The sequence below is a fragment of the Pseudopipra pipra genome, chromosome 9 (assembly GCF_036250125.1).
Source record: "Pseudopipra pipra isolate bDixPip1 chromosome 9, bDixPip1.hap1, whole genome shotgun sequence".
NCBI lineage: Eukaryota > Metazoa > Chordata > Aves > Passeriformes > Pipridae > Pseudopipra > Pseudopipra pipra.
Genome location: NC_087557.1, coordinates 2,030,737 through 2,047,641, shown reverse-complemented (window position 1 = coordinate 2,047,641; position 16,905 = coordinate 2,030,737). Strand labels below are relative to the sequence as shown.

Genomic DNA, 16,905 nt, shown 5'->3' with positions numbered 1-16,905 from the left:
CCTGTTGGAACTTTCAGTGCTGCTTCCTGTTGTAGCTGATAGAAGAAGCCCTTTGGGGTGTGTTTTAGTGCTGCCCCTGAGCTCCACTGTGTTGGGTGTTCCAGTCCCTTAGAAGCAGTGAACTCCAAAGGGTGTTCTGTGCCTTCAATGAGAAATAGAGGCACATAGGAGGCAGCAGCTCTTCCACTGACTTGTCTCAAGTGTTCCTGTTCCAGTCAGATCCTGGAGCCCCAGGAAGGGGATGAAGGATTTTCGCAGCACTGGGTTAAACCCCGGTACTTTCGTTGCACTGAACTGCAGGAAGCAGCTTCGGTCCAAAGCAGTGGAGGGCAACTGTAAATCACCTGGGGCTGAGGTGCCTTATTTTAAACAGTGAAGTTTTGTTTCTTTGCTTGTTTTCTCTCTGCATTTACAACTGTTAACCAGAGGCTGCCCCTTGAGCTGAGGCAATGTCTGTGTTCACCAAGAGCTGTACTGAAGCTCTCCCACTGTGGAAGGAGATCCCTTTGTGCCCATGCTCCTGCTGCTCCCTGGGCTGCCCCTGATTATCCCAGTTGCCTTTGAACAGCCTAAACTCCCTTAAAGCTTCCCTAAATCCCAGCTAAGCAGAAAACATCCTGAGTGCTCATGGGTTCTGCAGTAGGGAGGTGGCCGTGTCCCCAGGTACAAAGCATCCGAGGTGCCACTGCACCACCCACAGTGGGAACTGCATCACATCCTACAACTTCCCCTTGTCCTCTGGCACTAATGCTCCAGCCTGCTGTCCAGCTGATGGCCCAACACTGATTTCCAACCCTCAGGCTTCTAGCAGTCGATCAGTTCTCATTTTCTGTTCAGCACAAGCCACTTGCAGACACCTTGACCCAACCAAGAGGTGCTGGAGGTGAGTCAGTGGTGGTGGCACAGCAGTGGGTGCTGGCTGGTACACTGGCCAGCTCTGAGTGCACACAGGACCAGCTGTGGCCTTGCCACCACCACCTGCATTATCCTCCTGTTTCCCACTCTGTTCCCTGCTGTACCAGCCAACCCTGGCACTGTGGGTCAGTACAAGGACGAACAAGAAGGCCCCAAGCTCCAGCCTCGAACAAACTCGGGTTCTGGTAACTAATTACTGCACGACAGGCCCTATCTTGGCCTGAATTTCACTTTCTCTGCTGCTCCAAATACCTGGGAATAGTTGCCTTGGCTTGGAAAAGGTGCACAATACCTTCTGTTCCTTAGGAGGAGCTGCAGGAGTAATCAAAAACATTTCCCACAAGGGGCTTCATTAAACATTCTTTTTAACCTACTTTACTGTAATTGGAATGATTTTTGCTCCAGGTAACCAACTTTAGGACTGATCCATTAACACTGAAGTGAGCAGTATGTTACCTGCAAGCACAGCCTGCCAACACATTCCACTTGAAAACCCAAAAATGTGACTAGGGAACATGAAATTCTCTTCCTCCTCCCTCTCTCTTTCCAATTTGATCCCAGGTGATCTCTGGAAAAGAATTATAGGCACAGCATTTTTGAAGGAAACTCTGTTGCTGATCCATGATCCCTTCAGTGGGCTCCTCTTTTTTAAATCAGAGCAGAGTGAAAATAACTCATCACCAAAGAGCTCTGGAATTGAAGAGGGTGTAAGAGGCAGCAACTTCTGGCCTGACAGGAGTGTGGGAAGTTCTGCATAATCAGGAGTGTATCATTCATGGTACTCTTGTTGCAAAGTTTCAGAGATGGATAAATAAGGATAATAAGCCCTGATAGTCTGCTCTTTGATAACTCTAACACCAGGGGCCAGCTGACCACCAAGCCTGTGAGAAACACTGTGAGAGCTGGTCCTTACTCAACTGAAATACAGAGGCATCAGAACAAAGTTTGAGGGAAAGAAAAGACAAAGTCAAGCTTGTTTGGCTGGAATGCTGCCATGTATTTAAGGAAACCAGAACCCACTGCCAACACACAGCACCTCTGCTCGTTCACAGAAGAGATTTTTCTCACCTAAGGTTTATTATTGACAAACTCACGGCAGAACTTCACCTGAACGTCAGCTGTGGTCCCTCGTCCCTGTACCTTTCTGCAGCACACAACCAGTGTGACCTCTGAGCAAACAACTACCTAGAGTGACTACACAATTCACTAAGGTTTGGTTATACACTGGAGTTTCAGTAGCAGTCGTGTCACCTTCCTTCCCTTCTCCCTTGGAGCAGGGCTATGGGAAGGGACCTGAACACAGTTCCATGTGCAGCCTGGAGCTCCAGGTGCACCCAGGCAGGAATTCCTGTCTTCAACTCACTTTGCATTTTATCCTGTGGTATATTCTTACCTTAGCATGCCCTCCCTCTGGATTGTAACCAGCCAGGTTTTAGGAGTGATGCTTTTTAGGAATATGCTGTTTCACTTCCACCTCTTATTCCAAACTGCTGAAGACTTTTGGCCCTGTCCACCCTCCTGGATGCTGTGCTGGCAGTAGGACTTGACCAGACAGGGGAGCAGCCTCAGTGTGAAGGGCATGGGAGTGTAAAAGCAGGTAACTCTCCAAGACCTTTGCACAGTTCCATGACTGTAGCCAGGCTGGGATGAGGGCTAAGTTTTGCTACATAAGTCTAAAATGCCCCTTCAAAGTAAAACGGGCAGCTCAAATGTTCAAACTGCAGTTTGGGAAGAAGGAGTAGCTCACTGGAATGGGGTGTGTTTGAGTCTGGAACATCCTGATGCATGAACAAAACTATCCACATTAATCAGCTGCACAGTCAGTGGGGTAGGATGGTGCGGAAACGGCATCAGCGACTCTGGATTTATCTTCTTCTGGAAACTCAGCATCTTCTTCCTTGGTATCTGCAGCAGCTGGAACCTCTTCTTCCACTTGGACATCTCCAGGGAGGTGGACAGGCCCTTCTGCCTGCCCCCCCGTGTACGTGGGGGTGCTGTACTTCATGAGGACAGTCTTGAACTGCGCCAGGGGCGCGTTGGTGCGCACCCCCATGGGGTCGAAGTGGGTGCGGCTCACCCTGTACCCAGCTTCGGACAGGTAGTTCAGGAACTTGTTCAACCTGGAAAAAACCAAAGGCACACGTGTAAAGAGCAGGTGGCGCTGCTGAGGCTGCCTGAGCAGGAGCTGTGTTGCTGGAGCAGCCTTACTTTGGCATGTTCATGCCGCGGATGCTGTGCCGGTGCACGTTGTAGTAGAAGGCGGGGTGCTCGGCGCTGTGCTCCGCTCGCTGGCGCTTGGCCCCGCGCATCACCTCCTCACCCTTCCTCTTCCCTGCACCACAGAAACAGGCCAGGACACCAGTGAATAGCCAGGGAGATGACCAAAGCCCAAGATGGCACATGAAACGAGCCTCGCAGCACCTCCCCCTGTGCTTTCCTAAGGCAGCACGTGCAGAGTTAAAATCTAGCCTGGATTTCATGAACAGGCTGGTTTCAGTCATAACAAGCAAAGTGGGCTTCATGGAGCATTCAGCATTCTGCTTTTACCAACATGATGATATGATAAATGTGATGAGAGATTAAGATGAAGTAAAATCAGTATTCAGTGGAGAAAAACTCCAGAGTAAAGAACAAAACCTGGCCAACTGCTACAGCAAAACGATCCACTTACCAGGTACCACGTAGGACTCTGCAGAAGTGTTTGAGGTTTTAATATACACACCACACTCTTCTAGAATAGGAATAAAGTCAAAATTAGTTCTACTGTAAAGTGGAAAAATAATTACACAGAAAGAATTCATTCTGTTATTCAATAATGCACTGAATTTTATGGACACACTGCTGTTAAATAAGTTATCACAGAGCAGCATCTGTAAATCACCACAGAGCTGCCCTTCTTCTCACCTTGCTTGTTCTCATCACCAGGACCATGGGTAGAGAAATGTTTTAAAGTTGTGCACTCTGCTTCACAAACTAACGTCTTCAGGAGTGGCTGGGCTTCATCCAAGCCATACTGCACAGCCTCCAACAGCATTCTCCTGAGGAATCCAGTGTTAAAGAGGCTCCCTGACCTGGGACATGTAAGGGGGATGAAAAGTTAACACTTCTTTTAATGAAAACGAAAAAACTGCTCTAGAAATCTCTTGCCCAAATTGATTAGCAATTGCTCCACCAAAGTGCTGCATCAGGCTGAAAGTGTTTTTAACTTATCAAAGCTGAATTGCTTTGTTTGCAATGACAGTAACATCGGTCTTATTAAAAAAATATTCAAGATCTCAAGAATAGGTATTTTTTTTCCTGCCCTAATATGTTGAGAAAGTCATTTAACCCCCACAAGAAAGGTACTGTCAATTGTCAGCTGTTTTTAATGCTGCTTTGAAATGGTCAAAAGACTTAAAAAGCTTCGCTCTTGTTTCTCACAAGTCTTAATTATCAAGCAGTGTCTTATTTACTATGGTCAGTACATGTAATGATTTACTAAATGAATTCTCCACAAGCATAGAGTAAAAAGGAGTTGCTTAACATCAGACCACTAGAGGAACACAGGAGGAGATTCCCCTGTGCAGGACATGTTCCATGAGTGCACTGAGTGTGAAATCTAAAGCAAGCTTGTTATTATTTATTAAGTGGTTTCAACAAAAGCAAGAACTGAACAACTGACTACACTGAAATCCATGATCTGTTTCCTGAACTCCTCCCGATTGATGCAACTCCTTTTGTCGTGCTAACATTCCCAACAGAATGGGAATGTGACAGGACTGACAACTGCCCCTCAGGGCTCCTTCAACCCAACTGCACTCACCAGAGAGGCCCCAGGACCACGGCTGTCCTCCCGGGCATGCTGCCATGGCAGTCACAGGGCAGCTGCTGGTAAGGGTTCTCTGCAACAGAAAAACAGGGCTGAAGTTGTGGGGAACAGCCAGCAATGCCTTTGTTACTGCAGAGACACAGCCAGAGCCCACTGCAGGGGAGAGAGTGGAAGGGCAGCAGCACGAGTGTGACACTGTTCTCACTGCTGCCAAGCAGCTCAAGCTGAGAATTTAGTGACTGATGACTTGATCTTTAAAGCAGTGTTAAAACACTGAAGGGGAAAAAAAAAAGCCATAACTTCCTATGTTTTTTTCAAGTAACAGGGAAATTATTTGCCTTCTTACATTTATGTACAAATTGTCCAAGTTAATAGTAAATACAACCAAAGACACTTCAGACACAGCCAACTACACCTACAAAACACCTATGAGTTTTCTAAGCCCTGTGCAACTAAGACATTAAGTAAACAATTCACTTACTATTTAAGATCTCTACCACTGTAATTACCAGTTACTCATTCCCATCCTTAGAACTGTATCTGATTTTTTAAAAAACCTTTTCAATACCAAGCTCGTGCACCTGACCTGGAGCAGGGCAGGACCAGTTAGGAGTGAGACGTCCAAGAGCTCCTGACTTTGAAACAAGGTTTTAGCTTTTATATTCATTCAAAGCACCATCTCTAGTGTAATTTTTGTCTCCTCCCTCTGCTGACCTGTGTATTGGTACAGCCCATGAACAACAGGAGGGGAAAGTGAGACTGTGCAGTCCACTACATTTTAAGGAACTGAAATGAGAAGCAGAAAAGCAACCTGACACCAAAACCTGTCAAGCTGCTGCTGTCTGGAGGAACCCAACGGTAGCCAAGGCTGCCCCACTCTTCTGGCCTTTCCTGAAATGGCAGATCCATGGACACACCAGGCATCCTGGCAGCTTCAGCAGCTACAGCTAGTTAGTAGGATGTTCGGTCTAGAGACAAATCCCAGAATGGTTTTGGTTGGAAGGGACCTTGAAGACCACCTCATCCCACCCCCTGCCATGGGCAGGGACACCTTCCACTAGCCCAGGTTGCTCCAAACCCCATCCAACCTGGCCTTGGACACTTCCAGGGATGGGGCAGCCACAGCTTCTCTGGGCAACCTGTGCCACAAATCCAGCACATTTACAGCAAAATCCATGCACACAACTAATCTAACCCATGACCACAAAGCACAGTGCCCCCTCCACCTCACACAAAACACCCATTGTTACATCCAAGGGAACCGTTACTAATGGGATGTAAATATAAGCAAGGCACAAAACAGAGACACAGGAATCAGACCTTCCAGAAGTGCAAAAAAAAAAAAGCCATTTACCTTCTACCATATTACCCTCTTTCTGAAAAATCCTCTCTTCACACCACTGGCAGTGGATGAGGTACCGGATTTTCTTTGCCGAGTCGTCTGCAGTGGATGGGCCCCTCAGAACTCTGACCACCACCAGGACAAAGTGCTCCAGAGCCACTGCCAGCAACACCTCAATGCCTTTGTTACAGCGAGCTGCAGCTCTGGGAAGGGAAAGAAAACCAGACTGTATCAAATTCAAACACTGCCACGGACACCTGGACCTGCTGCGAGGTGCTGGAGCTCATCCACCTTCTGGAGAGATGGACTCGAGGTTCGGGAGATCAGGAGGAAGTGGTGTTTCTGAAGTGCCTTGGTTTGGGTTCCTCCTGCCAGGCCAAGCAAATCTTGGTTTACTTCTTTTTATCACATCTAGAAATACTGGTCTTCCCCCTGCATCATCACACACGCAGGGAGATGGACAAGCAAAATCTAACGATGTTCATGTCAGCATTTGTGCTCTGGCATTCCCAAAACCTCTGTGTGCTTCACTTCCCCCCCAGCTTTTCCAAGCAGGTGTCCCATCCTGTATTTCTTCTTCCCAGTTAGGTTCTATGCCTTCATTTATTCAACAGACTGAATGTACTGAGTATCTACATGCCAATGACTAATTTGGCAAGTCAGTGATGACACCTATCTCCTGAACCTCAAGAGTGAGGATCTGAAGTGAACATCAGGTTCCACTGAAGCAAGAAGCCATCCAAGCAGTTTCATTAGCATTTATAAAGTCCTGTGCAGCTCTAAATGACAAAGCTGACAGAGGAATGGAAGTTTGCAAATCTGGGTGGGTATTTCCTATTACCATCCCACGCCCCTACCCCACTGATGCGTTTGCACCTTGCCCACTCACTAATTATTTCTAATAATTACCTAATGGCTTTTTACCGTGACTGGAGGTGGTTCAGCAGTACCTGGTGACAGCAGCAATGACAATCCTGGCTGCCAGCTCCTTGTAGTACTCTGTCCTGACAATGTTGCACCCATAGTGGCGCAGGGCGACGTGCTGAGCCTTTGCATACAGGGAGCTGATGTCTGTGGACGTCAAGGACACAATCCCAAGGTTTCTCACATTCCTAAAGGCAGAATCCAGGTAATTCACTGAAGTTCCAAAGGGGTCCAAGTGGCTGAAAACAAAGGAAACACCACTGAGTGTCTATAAATGCTCCAGAGTTTAGCTTTACACTGAGGAAAACACTATTTTATAACTTCCACTTATTTAAAACAAAAAGAAGGACCAGGACTAAAACTTCCAATAATAATATATAAAAAAAAATCCCACCATTTATTCTGATGTCTATATAGGTTTTGAATGCATGCATCTCTAAACTCAACCTGGAAGAATTAGCCTACTTTAACTGAAAATTAATATGCTGAAAAATGGTTAAAAGAGATGCAATAAACTCTCCTACACAACAACATGCAAAGGGATGAATTTTAAACCAGTAGAAGTTTTAAGGAAAAAAAAAAAGACTGATTTGACATTTCTCTTCATTGAACAATGAAGTTATGTAAAAAAACTCCAGTTTGCCTTAACATTTTCACATATATTTAAAGTCCATTCTGGAAGAGCAAATATTTTTATAGCAACTTCTAAAATATTTAAGATTGAAGTTCTGTCCCCACATCATGTCTGGGAAGACAGAATTATATTTAAAATACCAAGTGACTGTTGGTTGACTCTTTCATAATTCTCCAAATAATCACACACTGGGATGTGGGGGTGGGATGTGTCATCATCAAACCAGAAAATTTTGACAGATTCAACACTTACATGAAATCAAATGATCTCGAATGCATGATAACATTGGCATCCATTTTGGTCACCTCAATGGTGTCAGTGTTTTCTTCTCCATCTCCCACAGTTCCATCACTGTCTCCTTCCTTCATGTTCAGCTTCACCTTCATTTTGTTTAAATGACAGTTTTCCTTGATGATTTTCACGGAATTCTCGTTACAATCATTAATTGTAACTCTCACAGAACTCCTGAGGTGCTTTGCCCACTGCAGTCCCATTATACCTGAGGAAAAACAGAATTGGACAGAAGAAGGAATTGGTTTCTGCATTGCTGAACTTGATAAGAAAAATCCATGTTTTTCAATTCTTATCATACAGAACTGTGTGTGTGATGCAAATTTTGTCAGGTTCCTGCAAAACTGTGACCTTCTGCCTCAGCAGGGTGACAATGGGGTATGGAAAGGGACAGTCTTACCTATCACTTTCTTACATGATAATCAGGGTTACAGACCCAAAGGCCTGTGATTTTGCAGAATTTAAGAAAGCTGGACCCACACTCTCCAGGAGAGCCCCTTGGCTTAACACTCCAGAGCAGCAGACACAGCTCTATGACAGAGCACTGTAAAATCCACCATCTCCTCAGACACTGCTCAACAGACACTGACAGAACTGCTCTACACTCGTGGTCAGAATTTTGGGTATCAATTAAGAGATGACTGTGATAAAGAACTCTGAGTTCAACCCCATTTTTAAACCATGGGTTCATTTCACAGCCAAATTCCACATCCATGGAGTTACAAGAGACCTGTGACCTTGGACACAAGCTTAGGAAGATGCCATTGCAGGGACTGATTTGAAGGAGACCACTAAACTTTGATTTAGTATTATTCAAAGCCTCTTTAAAAGGCTGAATACCAGGCTCTAGATGGCCGGGGTTTTGCATGTAAGCTAATGACTGCCTGCCCAAGGAAGAAATTACTGTGCTTCTCATTATTTTTGACTACGTGATGTCAGTTTTGATTTCTGCAGCTTCTTACTGTTGGGTATTAAGCAAAGTATTAAAGAAATGACTTTACCAGTGGCCCCAAAAGCATCCAAACACTCAATGGGTTTACGCTCCTCAGCCAGCACGGCCAGTGCACAGAAGATCAACTGCCTTCAAAAGAAAAAACAATGGGCACAGGAAGGAGATTAAGTATTTTCCCCTCCTTTTCCTTATTTATCTCCCTTGAACACAACAGTGGAACATTTAAGCTAAACTCTATCTTTTACGTTGTAAAAGAATTGTAAATCAAAAGCCTCAGCTCCACTTAAAAGTTGTAATTCTACAGCAGGACATTCTTAAATCTACTAATTACAGAAAGATACTTAATTGCTTCAGAAATTACAGTATTTCCCATATAGTGTTCTTGGGTTTAAATATTATTTGTCAGGAAGAGTTTTCTGATGGAAAACTCCTTTCTCCTGCCCTCTGAACAAAAATTTCACAGGGCTTGCTTTTTAAAAACACCTGTTTTTCACTACCAACTCAACCCCCCCTGGTGCATCCTCCCCACTCCCTGTGCTCTTACCTGTTGAGTTTCATTTTGGGATTAAAATAGGAATCTGTTTTCTGGGGTGTGGAGTGGTTGGGAAGAACCTGCACATCCGTGGCTGACTCTTTGATCACTTCGTTTGTGGGAGCACGAACTGGGGGAAAGGAATTGAGGGGGAAGGAAAGAATCAGTGAGAACTGGAATGAACATCAGCACACTTGAGAAATCCCATGGCCACACTGCTCCCACACAGCCACAAGCTCTGGTTATGCTGTAACCCAACCAGCACACGGAGCAGCTGACAAGGATAAGGAGGGAACAGGCAACAATTTGTCTTCTAATCTCAAGAGTGGCAGATAAACATCACACTCTACCACCATTTTCTTCCCATGCAAGATCAGATTTGTTCCTCACTTGGGCTCCTATGTATCCACTCACATTAAAGAAAGCCTACCCCCTGAGCCTGAGGCTTAGCTCTGGTTTACATGTTCCAACACAATACATTGCTAATTAATTAAAACCCTATTAACATAGTCCTGAATGTGTATCAATGAACTGCAAAAATCCCTCAGAATCCTGCATCTAATCTCTGTAAGTTATCAAACAGCTCCATGAAACGTGCCTACACAGCACAGGGACAATTCCAGCACTTAAGCTCTGTGTAAACAGTCTGTGGCTGTCATTCCTCTGAGCAATTTATCCCCAGCCTAAAACTCACCCAGGAATGACCAGGAAAAATTTATACCAACTAGATACATTCCAGAGCTCAGCCTGCCTCTCTTCTCAGGGCTTTCAAACACACAGGTGGTTTATCTGCTCCACCTTCAGAGGCCCCAGGAGTTGTCAAAGCACCTACAAAGCACAAAACACCTGAGCTCTGAAGTTCTCCTTTTGTTAAAAAATGACAAATGGGCCATTCTTTACTTACAGCTCTGAAGGGAACCACACAGAGATTGATGTATTGCACAGCACAAACTCTGCTTAAGCTCAAGGTATGGATACCACTCAGCTTCTCAGACATGCAAACTGCTGCCCAGGCATTAAACTACCAGCATTCCAAGGATTTTAAAATGTTTTCCATCTAGTTTATCCAAGTTTAAAAAACAAAAGCTCCATTCTGGAGAAAGTCAGGCAGGATTGTAATTTACCAAAGCACTACTGGCACCCCTACTGCAACTCTCTGTGACTAAAAAAACCATCACCTTGGTCTGGGAAGCCAGGCTGGTGCAGTTTGGATAAAAAGTGAAGGATTTTTATACTGTTTTGTGGGTGCCATGTCCCTCATTCTTTTGGAGACACAGAAACTGGTACTTACAACATTAAACTAAGTGTGAAGGGAATATTAGTGATCAGTAAGAACAGAGTAACCTTCCAATGCAGAGACTAAACCACAACACTGCAACATTTCTGAGGGAAATAGAAGCTCTGAAATATGAGGGCAGATTTTTCATTAGTAAAGCTAAATCTGTTCTGGAGGTTTTCTCCTGTCTCTCACCCCCATATTACAGCTATTGCAGGTGCTATGTGGTATACAAGGACTGAATGTTTGCTGTAGCTCAGAACCCACCTGTAATAAACCTTGACTCAGTCTCTCCCTTGTTCACATGCCTGTTAATGTGACCTATCATGTCAGTCCTTCGGGTGATAGTTGCTGAGCAGATGATACAGTGGTAATGGGCTCCCATCTTTGACAAGGTCTGTAAAACATGATATTCTATGTAGTTCCAGAAAACAGAAACGTGGTCAAAAGTCATCTGTTACCTCCAGAGCATTCAGAATCTTTGGAATCTCCAGGCAGAGATGCTCTAGGCAGCTGCCCACCACAGTGAGAGGTGTAACTACATCCAGCCACCCAGGGGTTCTGTCCAATACTTGCACTCTGCCCCAACAACTCAGCCCACACATGGCAGAGCAAGATGGACTTGGCAACTCATTGGATCTCCAAAGTTCCCCTAAATCACCCATTTCCCCCAGTCTGTACAGTAACAAGCATTTCTCTGTGATTCAGTGTTTGTACCTGGTCTCCAGCGAGGTTTGGTTTGACTGGACGACAAGGTAAGTGACAGATGCACATCCTGTACCCTGGAAAACAAAGCCACACACAGCACAGCAAATAAACAGGATGGCTGTGTCCTGCACCACAGTCAAGGCTCCCAACCACACAGAGAACATCACCAATTATCTGGTACATTCACCCTCTGCACAGGGAAATTAATCTGCTAATTATACATTTTAAATTTTAATATGCACAAAATCTACATAAAGCAAATTGTTTTAATCAGTCTCTGAGCATCCTACAAAGCTATGTCAGGTCTCCAGTTCAAAAGTACTTGTTGTGAGTCTTTTACAAAAATATTTGTACTGCCTAAAGGACTTCTGTGAGGACTCCTATAAAATGTATGTCCCACAGTCGAAGAAAAATGAGACAAGACACCTGACACTCCAGTCAGGTAACTTTCAGTTTAATCTTATCATTTTATTTCCCACAAGCCCATATTTGGTTCTTTAACAAACACCTGCTGCTCCCTTTTTGTCTTTCCTAAACTTCTTGTAGGCATTTTAATGCACCTTACAAGCAGGTCACAGAGTTTGTTAAAAAGCAATTAAGGCTACAAAATACTAAATAATATGCTAAATACCACTAAATAAATACTTAAGATTGTTTATCTGAAACCATGGACTCTTTATGACGAGCCAAAAATGACCACATGTGTGTGTCTGATAATTTCAAAATAAATAAAACTTTTATTAAAGTAATTTTCTTATAGTAACTTCTATGACATGCCAAGCTACTGTTTTTTCGAAGAGAAAATGTAGAACTATTTTGGCATGTAGAAGAATACAGAGTTATTTCACCTTTACATTTTACATCCCAGCTCAAAATTCATTGTGTCATTCTGATTCAGAGCTGGGAGCAAAATGCTTAAGGAAGGGGAATTTAAGAAGATGAAACACAGACCATGCCCACAATTTGTTCAGGTATTTGCTGTTCAAATCTGATTGCCATTACCTTTGAACTCAACAGAAACTTTCCAGTGCAAGTTCTGAAGGTGACGATGGAGTTTATGACTGTAACAAGCTTTGAATTTCTCCTCAGGACACAATGGGCAAGGCTTCTTTTTGTCTGAAAATACAACGAAAAAACACGAGAAACAAAACATTTAGGTATCATTCATGTTAACCAACATGCAGGCCAAGAGAAAAAAAGCATGAGGGTAATATCAACGAGAGTTAAAGACGAATTCCCCAGGGAACATTCTATTGCAGGCCCACAGAAACTTCAAATTCATGGATTTAGTCTTTGTACTCCACTGAATACAGGCAAGAACCACTACCACCTTGAAGATAATTAGCTTCTACAACCTTTAGCTTTTGTTTTCTAGTATTTTTTACTCCAGCTACATGAGGTTTAATGCAACTCCTGAAGAGCCCTGAGGAACAACAGAATTTTACAGATGACATGCAGAGACTTGCAATGTTTTAAAAAAAACCCAAACAAGTTAAGAGGTTAGAACAAGACTCTGTCTTTCCAACTCCTGAATCTTTTGGAGAAAGCAAGCATCTGACATCTTTGTAAGGTGCAAAAAAAGACAATGTGCTCTATATGAAATCATTTTGCCTTGGAAATCCTGCAGGCAGAATTTAGTAGAAGAACAAGGGAATAAATCATAAAGCTCTTTTTTTACAAAAGCCCTGGTCTTCAAGCATTATAAATACATGTAGTGTGTTAAAAATAAAGACTAAGGGAAAACAGAAATACTCTTAACACAGAGATGTGTGTTCTGGGGCACTGCCTTGGTGAACTCACCTTCTCTCAGGTCAGCCAGTTTCTCCAGATCAGCCAAGTGTCTTTGAATTGAAATATGTTTGTCTAACAAAGCAGAAATATTCAGAAGTTAAACACTCTCAGTTTAAAAATTATTTTTAGTTTACTGCTACTTTTCTATGCATCATTTCAAACCTAACACTGTTAGAAAATGACTGTAGTACCAACTGGAATCCTTATTTGTATCCTTCAACCTCCATGGCAGCAGGAATGACTGCCAAAATTAATCCCCAGAAAGGCTCTTTAATAAGATCTGTATATTTTCACATATTCCTACTTCTTTTTAATACTAACACACATCAAACTTTTAAAACTGGAAATGTGAAAAAACAAGCTAAAAAGATCAAGTCACATTCCACTTACTCCTGGTTTTAATGCAAATCATGCCCAAAGCAGTATAAAAACATCCTATGAACTGTCTGGCAAAATTAAAATATCAGCCAAAAGTGGACCAATTTTAAGAAAAATTATTCACTGTAGAGCCAGAATACATTAAATTCTACTACTTTTTCCCCTTTCCCTTAGGAAACTGTTCAACCTCTAAATCTACCACCTCATTTTCCAACTTACCAGTCAAGGGGAACAGTGGAGAATTTGTTAAAAAGAAGAGAATTAGCTTATCCAATAAATCTGCTTTATTGGTTCCAGCACACAGAACATCCCACTTTAGAGTGACACTGATTTTATAGTGACTTTAACCTTCACAGTGTCTTTTCCAAGATCAATCTTCAGGTTTTCTTACGAGAGACAAAGTAATTGATCCGTGTGCTCGGGATATACAGGTGAGTTTTAAAGCTGTAAAATGAGATTTCACACACCACCTTTCTCCCCCTGTTTCTCTACCTCAAGCACACAACACAAATATTAGAGTTTAAGAGCAAACCTCGTGGAAAATCAGACGATACATCCAAAATGTTGCCATCTGATTCCCTTGTAGGTTCTTCCTCCGTTCCTTTTTCTTCGGTTTCCAATTCTGACTTGGGAATTTTCACATCCAGGTTGTTGCTTTTCACTTTGTCAGAGACAACCACACCATCTTAAAATCAAACAAAAAAACCCAGTGGAAGTGTTGTTGATGTAACTGAACTATACAAACGTTTCCAATAATCCGATGCTGACTGAAAGTGTGAAGGAGGAAAAAACATAACCAAACAGTATGTTGGGGAACAATATGAGATTAATTATCACTCCAATTATCCTCGGAAACCACCGTGGAATAATGCCATCCTGGACAGCTGAAGCTATTCAACACACCACCTGTATTACCAGATGTTTAAGGTGAACAAAATAATATTAACATTTTTTCTGGAAGATAGCAAAGGAAAGCAGGCAAGGAGGAGGTCCAAGTTCTCCTAACAACATACCACGGCTGGGAAAGTCTGGTAACAGTAGTTTAGAATTGTTTGTAATTCGAACAATCAGGGAATAAGGAAGGAATTTGCTATTCTGGGGGTTAAGTGCTGGTGCCATCAGCATTTGCAAATGAATGACCTCCTGGGGCAATGCCAGATGGGCCTGAGGAGCAATATCAAGGACTGAAGGGGCTGAGTGACGGGACAGTAAAATGGCAAAAAACAGCCAAGTCCCAGAGACAAACTCGGGGAAATAACTGAAGGAAGAGGCAGAAATCCTCAGAAGCTGTGGGTCCCCTCCCCACCCAGGGGCACCAGGAAGCACTAGGAAAGGATTCAGAAAGCCACTCCCATCGAACGACCCCACAAGCTTCCAAGGGACGCGGGACCAGGGAAGTTTCCAACAAGAAACAAGGCCATGGCATGGCTGTGCAGCCACTGAGGAGCAACAGGGCAGCCTAAGGCTCCTCAGCCGGGGTGGGACAGATGCCTACAAGATCTCGGCATGCAGAGAGAGCACACGAGTCAACCAGCGCTGCCTCTCCCAACACGAAAGCTGGGATGCACCACGTGGAGTTACAAACTGGTTTGTGTTTGAGGTTGTTCCCGGAGGATCCATGACTGTATTGGTTGTGCTCTAGACGGGGCTTGGAGCAACCTGGGATACTGGAAGGTGTCCCTGCCCATGGCAGGGGGTGGGACTGGGTGATCCTTAAGGTCCCTTCCAACCCAAACCATCCCAGAATTCCATGATTTTAGTAGTTTTCCCCAGCCACCCACTCCTGGCTGGAAGGATCTCACAGCAGTTCTTCGAATTCCCCTGGGGGACTTTTGTTTGTTTTCTTTTAAACATTGCAGTTGGGTACAAATATTTGTTATTGGAAAAACAAAGCAGAAAGAGGAAATAGGATATCTCAAGGCAAGGACTAGAGAAATTGTTTCAAAAGACAGAAGCAACGAGGAAAATTATTCTACCTACCTTAAAATATTATCATGACTGCACTGCTACTCAGAGAGCATTGCTGTGCTCCTCATAGACCTGTTTCTAAGCTGACAACTCACCTAAGACAGACTTGTATTACCCGCCCAGCGCTCTATTAAAAGTTGTAGGATTCCTGCGTAGAAATAAATTTCTACGCAATTTATTAACAGACAAAAAGAAGATGAATAAGTAAAAGGATTTTTGGTAAGAAATCCGTAACAGTTATCAATTATGATTATGTGTGCTCTGAGAAAACTGGAAAGAGTTACAAAAATGTAGAATGAGAGCACAGCAGTGACAAAAACCCACCGGAAATGGACCATCTGCATCTTCAGAGCACGTGCAGAGGTTAAAATGGTTGAAAAGGAGAGTACGTGTGTATATATATAAATGTAATCAGTATGTAAATGCACAGAGAGAGAAGTAAACTTTCACACCGAACGCTGAAGAAAAGCAGGCTGCTACCGAAGAAAGACTGCAGGATTTTTTTTTAAATGCTTATCAGGAATCACTGATTACGCACAAATCAGAATAACGCTTCAGAGAGCCTAAATTATACTTAAACGGGAAAAAAATTAATTAGAGGAGTCGGTTCAGTCGAACCGTAAGGCTGCAGCAGGAAGGGACTTGAAACCCGGCACAACCAGTTCACAGCCCCCCAGAACGGGCCGGCACAGAGCACATGGCACAGACAAGAGTCTGGGCTCGCAATCCCGCGGGGAAAAGGCGCGGGGCTGAGCCCCCGCACCCCGGGCCGAGCCCCCCGCACCCCGGGCCGAGCCCCCCGCACCCCGGGCTGCCCACGGGCCCCCCGGGAACAACAACTGACCACCGGGGACAAGGCACCGCTGGGTTCGGGGGGAAGGGGAGCCACGAGCGCGGGGTCGCGGGCTCAGAGCGGCCCGAGGCCCGGCGGGAGCGGGTCGGGGAAGCCGGGAGCCTCCAGCTCCCAGAGCTCCACGGCGAGGGCGGAGGGAGCCGAGAGGCGGCCCCGGGGTGGAAATTCAAACGCGCCCGGGGTGGAAATTCAAACGCGCCCGGGGTGGAAATTCAAACGCGCCCAGGGCTCCGCATGGCGCCCGCCCGCCCTCAGCCCCCGCCCGGCGGGCCCGGCTCCCCCCGCCCGCCCCCAGCCCCCGCCCGGCCCTCACTGAGCGCCGCCGTGTCGCCGCCGCCTCCATGGTTATGGTTATGGTTCTCGTTCTCCTCCTTCTCCTCCTCCTCGTCCTCCTGCCGCCGCTGCAGCGCGGCCTCGGCCGCCTCAGCCGCTGCCATGTTCGGTGCGCGGAGCCCGCGGCGCGCTCGGCCCGGGGCGGAGCGGCACGTCCGGACCCGCCCCGCCTACACTTCCCACCGCGCTCCGGGCCCGGC

The 16,905-nt window shown here is 44.9% G+C and overlaps 1 protein-coding gene across 1 annotated transcript; it reads right to left on the bottom strand.

Annotated features, from left to right (window-relative positions):
* Positions 1-1,887: 1,887 nt before the first annotated feature.
* TRMT1L (tRNA methyltransferase 1 like) lies at positions 1,888-16,867 on the bottom strand. The gene is made up of 16 exons (XM_064664060.1): positions 16,686-16,867; positions 14,084-14,236; positions 13,183-13,245; positions 12,385-12,498; positions 11,392-11,456; positions 10,942-11,071; positions 9,411-9,528; positions 8,916-8,995; positions 7,876-8,122; positions 7,016-7,228; positions 6,078-6,268; positions 4,718-4,796; positions 3,820-3,986; positions 3,587-3,646; positions 3,124-3,247; positions 1,888-3,035 (listed from the first exon to the last, which is right to left on the bottom strand). The coding sequence occupies exons 1-16, from the start codon at positions 16,807-16,809 to the stop codon at positions 2,720-2,722; spliced, it is 2,244 nt and encodes a 747-aa protein (XP_064520130.1). The 5' UTR covers positions 16,810-16,867; the 3' UTR covers positions 1,888-2,719.
* Between the last annotated feature and the right edge of the window lie 38 nt (positions 16,868-16,905).

Bases quoted from the DNA above. Each gene is read 5' to 3' on its own strand.
- TRMT1L (XM_064664060.1), bottom strand. From the start codon at position 16,809: ATGGCAGCGGCTGAGGCGGCCGAGGCCGCGCTGCAGCGGCGGCAGGAG. The intron at 11,457-12,384 runs GTAATGGCAATC...TTTGTTTTCCAG, and splicing joins AGTTTCTGTTGAGTTCAAAG to GGTACAGGATGTGCATCTGT. The intron at 3,036-3,123 runs GTAAGGCTGCTC...GGTTTTTTCCAG, and splicing joins CGCGGCATGAACATGCCAAA to GTTGAACAAGTTCCTGAACT.